The sequence below is a fragment of the Vanellus vanellus genome, assembly GCF_965231255.1.
Source record: "Vanellus vanellus genome assembly, chromosome: 1".
NCBI lineage: Eukaryota > Metazoa > Chordata > Aves > Charadriiformes > Charadriidae > Vanellus > Vanellus vanellus.
Window position 1 is genome coordinate 35,057,823 of NC_138905.1, and position 6,439 is coordinate 35,064,261.

Below are 6,439 nucleotides of genomic sequence, written 5' to 3' on the forward strand. Positions count from 1 at the left end.
TACGCTGAGCAGCAGAACTCTGCAAGGCAAAGCAGAAATCAGAATCCCAAGCAGGAAGGACATCAGAGACACTCAGTTAATTTGAACGTATGCCTGCTCGTTCACATGAAGTTCAATGTGTACGTAGTTTTAAACAGGTTGTGCTTTGGACTCCCAGTGCTAAATGCAGAGGTAAGTGCCAGCGGTAGCTTACCTGTGAGTGCAGTTGCAACTTACACACTTCAGAAGCCCTTCAAGGTTTGTTAAAGTCTGGGTAGGTGCCAATCTTGTGTTATTCCACAAGGACAGAACTTTACATCTTAACAAGACCCTACTGAAGCAAACAGATTTCTACACAAGAGTCAGATCTTTGGCCTCTTAGCTGCTCACTGACCTCTTGTTTTAATCTCTCCCCTTACTCAGAGCCCCAAACCATGATTGTGACAACTGGACTGCCAGCTCCTGGCTAGTCACTACTTTTAATGCCATGTTATCATGAAGTTGTGGAGTTGAGCTAGAGATGCCCACTTTGCAAAGTACATTAGAAATCTTGCATAACGCTAAAGTGTGGCATGACACTGGAAAACCTGCTCTTGGAACACTTGCAACATACTCTTCTAGCCTAGTCTGCTTGAAGGTATTGAACTCTGCTGTAATCCCAGCAAAGTGTAGCTCTTTGCGCTGTTTGTGCTCCTCAAGCTGCATTACAGGACTTTAAAACCTTCATTAGGGTCAGACTGCTCAAGCAGCTTGCAATAAATTGCAGACCAGGATGTTCAGTGCCTGAATTCATTAATTTTGATTACCACCGTTTTCCTTCTACACAACATTTGCACCCTATGTGATTTCAGCTATCTGCCTCTTGTGAACTGCTGGTGAAAAATGTAGCTTTGTGTGACATTTTCAGGTCACAACACTGTGGGTGGCATATCTTATTACCACAACCATCTTGTCCTCAGCCTGCCCAAGTGTTGGTGCAGAAGGGGATGCGATGATAACATGACAGAGCTAGGAAATACCGATGTGCCTTCATGGAAGCAGGGTCATCTCTCATGCTGTGGGCATATGCAATGTGCTAAGGGGGGATCGTGTCTAAGGTTGCAGTGTATACTGCCAAGATGTCATCCTTTTTGATCAGGGGAACCTGTGCAGCTGCTATTCAGAGACATGGTCTCCATGTCCTGACACATGAAGTGCTGTAAATAAAAGCCATCCTGGTTGCACTTGCTAGATCATACCAGGCAGCAGAAAAAATGCTCTAATGTGTGCTCCATGTGCCATTGGAAACCTCCCCCATAGGGGAAGAGGATGTAATGGGAGCTTCTGACTTTTGGGAGCCTTCCTTCCACCTTCACCCTGTAGAACATCTTCCAGCACAAAAGCACTTGGGCAACATGAGAACGGTAAATTACAAAAATTTAGACGATGCTGCTAACATCGTCTAAATTAGAATTCATGTCTAGCAGTTTCCATTTGGTAGATGGGATTTTTCTGTCCTGCTAACATTAACATCACGATCTGTGAAAACAGAGGAACCTTTGGCAAGTGGATACATGCCATGGGGGTAACAATATCCCCACACAGTTTTGCACTTTTAAATAAAACTCCCTTGTCTACCAGAAGGGGGAATGTTCTCATGTAGAAAGTATGGAAGAAAGATAGAAAAGAAAATGAGCTGCAGGGTGGAAATGTCCTTTGTTTTTGCTGTATAAGACTCCATAGGGTTGCTTTAGCATTAGTCCTTGCTTTAGCACTGCCAACAGAGCTAATGTCATTAGGCTCATACTAGATCTTTTTAGTCACCTGGATGAATGAACAAAGCCTCAAAATTAAAGATATTGCAAAGGCAATTTTTTCCCCTAGTGAAGCTTGATGTATCACAGCTTTCTTTCCAGTGATAATTTATGGCCATACTGCTTAGTACAAGTGCTCAGAGAAAGTTGGAGGGGAAAAAAAAATCCCACATTTTTCAGACTCTAATGCAGTCACCTTTAGAACCAGCTTCCATTTTTGTATCTGCAAATACTATGGCTAAACCATTTAAGCGCAGGTGCTGGGAAGTACTTATCCAGGACAACATTTGCATCTACAATTAATTTTCAGCTAAAGATTCTACTGGCAAAACAGGAGGTGTTTCTTAGCAACTGGAAGCTACACGTAGCATTTCAAATGCTGTTGCTGTCGTAGTTAACACAATCTCCAGAAGAAGGAAGCTGTGTAAAGATAGCCACACAACCTGATTTAAAGGCTTGTTAGATTTCAGTAATGTGAAACAATGGCTTATTGTCATGCAGTACTGTCATGCTTTATTCCAGCCTCATGGGGGATTAAAATTAAGGCTTCAGTTAAATTAAAACCAGTTATTAAAAAAAGAAAACCAACTTTTTTAGTACAGTCTCTCTCATTTTCCGAGGTTAGCTATAGATTGAAAAAATTCAAATGGCTATCTGTTACTGTCTATCAAAACTCGTTTTGTATAGATACTGTATGTCAGTCACATACCATTGCTGTCATCTGTGCGCATTGAGTACAAATAGACTTGAGGGACCAACATTAAATCTGAATAAATCTGCGAATGCCTTTGCATTCAAAGTGTGCTGCTATTTTCGACCTATATTGAATATTCTTCTGCCATTTCTACATAGTGATTAAATTGTTGGGATGATATAAATATATACTTTATGGGTGATTTATTTCCCTTGTTGAATTCCCGTACTGAACCAGAAAGATTGCCGTTGTTATTTTAGGACCAGTATTCTGTTCTTCCCCTCTGGTTTTTGACTGCACAGTATCAATTCACAGCTGTGTTCTTGATACAAAACAGGGCTAAAATGAAAAAAAATGGTTTGTCAGCAGCGGACGGTTCCTTGCGGTGCAGCTAAAATGTTTTCATTACAGATGATCTTACAAAATTTTTCAGCTAGCAAAACAAGCTTAATGTACCTCTCTAACCACAAAATCTTTAGCTCCAGCTCACTGCTTATATTCTATTTGCTTTTCTTTCTATGTACTCACACGAAAAGGATAATTCCTGTGTTGGCCATGGCATAGGAGAGCCCTAAGATGCCACTGCCCATAATGGCGTTGCTGAGGTTGAACGAGGACATTCCAAAGGAAGCTCTGCCCCGGTGCTGTTCGGAGAAAGTACAGAAAACGGCAATTAATTTGTGTTTTACTGAGCACAGCAGACTAATTATCCTCATCACAGGTTTTCCGTATATTGCTCCCTTGGTCCTTAGAGGTGGAGCTTCATCAAGTTTCCTGAGCCCATAGGCACTTGCCATCATAAGGAGTCTCTTTTATCCCCACAGCCAGATGGGCTGGTAGGTGTTTGCCTCTTCCCTCTCCCCCCGTGTCTCGGTGGGGAGGAGGGCTACGTCCCTGACAGGCGACTGAGGTGACATAGCCACAACGGGCTGTGCTGGCCACCCTCTGTAGAAGTACATATTGTTGTCTAACAGATTTCCCCGTTATTGATTTAAAAAATTCAGATGATTTTTTTTAAAAATTAATCCCACTGATTATTGAATTTCTCCAAGCAGGACGTGCTTCTTCCTTTGGGGAACTGAAAATGTGTCTGGGGGAGAAAAGAAGGGAGCGCTGTGTGTCTCGGGCTGGAGGCAGAAGAATGGAAGGAGACAAAAGACTAGGAGAGGGGGGATGGTGTGTGAGGGAGTCACATCTACCACCAAGTGGAAAAGAAAGGGGGGGGGGAATATAGCTCTTAATTTTAGCTTGCAATCACAAATAATATTATTTGTTTTCATTTGATCACTCCTAATAAAACCTGTAACATGACCCATAAAATAATGCCTTTCTTTGCACCAAGTTCACAAAAACTTTGAATAAAGTTAAATCCTGAGCAGAGAGATACCCACGGGCACACTCCAGGAACTGGTGCTGTGCTTCCATTTGCACATGGAGTTGCCTAAGGGTTGGAGTCGTGCTGAGTCGTGTGGAGTTGCACATTCAGCATCGTAGGCCAAACATTAATGTCCTTTAAAGCAATGCAGCTGGACATGGATTCATTTACACTGATGCTGGAAACAAACAATACTAGCATGGACACACTAAACCCCAGCTCTACCTTGATATAGGAGTAACAAAGATCCTCTGAACCAAATCTCCTGTCAGAAATACGGGTGCAGACCCACCCCTGGCTGAACATCTCAAGTGAGATGACATGGGTGCTACTGAAGACCAAGAATGATCTGAGGAATTTCTCTGAATACTTGTGAAGGAAAGACCCAGTTTTACTTGCAAGACAACAGAAAGGGTTAGCTGCACTGTTAGCAAATGTGTTTACTCCTCCAAAGCCAAGACTGTGCTGATCAAGCTCCAGAGTTACTGAGTTTACTGAAACTTTTGGAAAAAGATGCAAGTCAATGACATTTACTTTTTAATTACCCTTAAAAATGAATAAAACTTACATATTCTTCATTATATTCTTCCAGTTTCTTTTTGCCCAGATATCCATTTGTAAGGAACTTCTGACTTTCTGCATCATCACTAGCAAATGGACTGAACACAAAGTAAAATAGGAAAATATTAGATAAGACTTATGACACACTTAACGTTCAAGCAGTGCCTTTTGTCATTAGTGAAAACTTTCCTTTGAGATTGCAATGAATATTTAAAAATCTTTCAGAAAAAAGCCCTCTTTTCTCCTGTAAGATTCTCATGTCCAATGGCATGCTGAATAGATCTTCGTTTTGCCTTGGAATTTCGTTTTAAACCCAGTAATCTTCAAATTATATCTGATTGAAGATGTTGGAAAGTAACATTTCCTTGCTGCCAGCAATGTGCTAAAGCTGAGCACGTACTTCATATCTGAGGAACAAAGCGCCTTACAACTGCCTTGTTGGAGATAGGTGCCAGGGGTGCAGCAAGCTGAGAGCTGGAGGCCAATGGCTGGTTTTGAGATGCCTCTCTCAGGCCAGGCAGCTGCTGGCTCTATGGTGGGTCCTGCTGGAGATGCCTGAGTGTGGGCTGTCCCCGTGGGAGCACTGAGCTGCTGCTCTCCATACCCTGCCCTGGAAAGCGTCCCTCCTTTCCCACCGGGCTGGAGCACAGAGGCAGCATGCTCAGGTTGCACTGCCCCGAGAGCGTATTAATTTACACGTGTACTGTCTGACTGGAGTAGCTGGAAATTGCCAAGCGGGTGTTGGGGGCTGGGAGCCTGCAGAGGTCACCCCAGGTGGTGGCCGGCAAGGGGGACTTGAGCCTCCCCTGCTGTGCTGGGCACACCATCCTCCACAGCGCACAGCAGGGGGGGTTGGTCCCGCAGGAAAATACTAGCTAAACAATCACACTAATTTCAATGTATTACCTAGGAAATCGTTTTGGGTCCCAGATGCCATTAGTGAGGCTTGTTTTTTTTGATTGCTGCTTTCTAGCCTTAACGGAACAGCCTTCCCATTTAAATGCTTACCTCCTAATTGCAGCCTTTTCTGAATCAACCAGCTCCGTGTAGTTGTCTTCGAGGCTTTCCCCACTGTTGCTCTGATCATCAAGTTCGATGTTGACTTTTTGCAGCTCCATGCGATCCATTAGAGCGGTCAGCGCTTTCCAGCACACACACTCGCTTCTTCAGGGTAAACAGCACCGCGCCGTCTGCGTGCGGGTCCTCTCTACCATGCGGGGACTGCCAGAACACTCTGTTCTGCAAACAAAAGACAACAGAACTCATTAGAGTTTTCCTCAAATTAGGTAAACCAGTGTGAATCGTTGGGTTTGTGTTTGTTCTCTGTAATAGCATTAAGAAGGGAAACTGTTGCAGACTGGGAAAATTCTGGGCAAGCATAATGTCCCTTTATATGCCACCACTTGGCCCTTCCGTCTCCCTTCAAATGGAAAAGAGTGCAGGGGCCACTGGATGCACAGTGGATGTCCAGCATCTGACAAAATTACAAAGCCAGAAAAAGATAATTTATTAAACTACAGCTTTTGAACTTGTAAAGGATGCTGATACAGAAGTGGTTGCTGTTAGAAATGAAGGGAGCGTATCAGGGCTTTCCTATCACTGCCTCAAAACATACAAACTCTTAAGAGAAATGCTCGGTGCTTTGACACATTTGCTCTAAGACTGATGTTGTCACAGATGTAAATGTTTTGCAGATTTGTCCCTTTCATTGGGATCTGACAGAGGTGAACATCTCCATGATCACTCCTTTAATAATCAGGAGGTGCAATTCTGATACAGCAGTTTCTGGTTTTCAGTATCTCTGTGTTTAATTCTTACTTGTCCCACAACTAGAAGATCTGTTTCACACAAGATTATTACATGGGTATAAGACTATCTTTACACTTGTTAGAAAAAAATCCTGCCTTTTAAAAATCATATGAAAAAATCCTGACCTCTCTATTTCTATGATGTGGACCGAAGGAAAGTGTACAGACCAAAGTTACAGAGAGGACTTCACCTCTGGGATTTCAGCAGCTTTACGATACAGTCTCATCT

At 43.0% G+C, this 6,439-nt stretch overlaps 1 protein-coding gene across 1 annotated transcript in view; it reads right to left on the minus strand.

Annotated features, from left to right (window-relative positions):
- Positions 1 to 5,545, minus strand: part of SLC38A4 (solute carrier family 38 member 4) — a gene marked incomplete at its 3' end in the record, with an annotated part of 16,236 nt that extends 10,691 nt beyond the window's left edge. Inside the window, exons 1-4 of the mRNA XM_082498631.1 lie at positions 5,411 to 5,545; positions 4,410 to 4,500; positions 2,995 to 3,110; positions 1,308 to 1,363 (exon numbers count right to left, since the gene is read on the minus strand). Coding sequence (XP_082354757.1) covers positions 1,308 to 1,363; positions 2,995 to 3,110; positions 4,410 to 4,500; positions 5,411 to 5,529 — 382 coding nt within the window. The 5' untranslated portion in view covers positions 5,530 to 5,545. The remainder of the gene's footprint in view (positions 1 to 1,307; positions 1,364 to 2,994; positions 3,111 to 4,409; positions 4,501 to 5,410) is intronic.
- Positions 5,546 to 6,439: the final 894 nt, after the last annotated feature.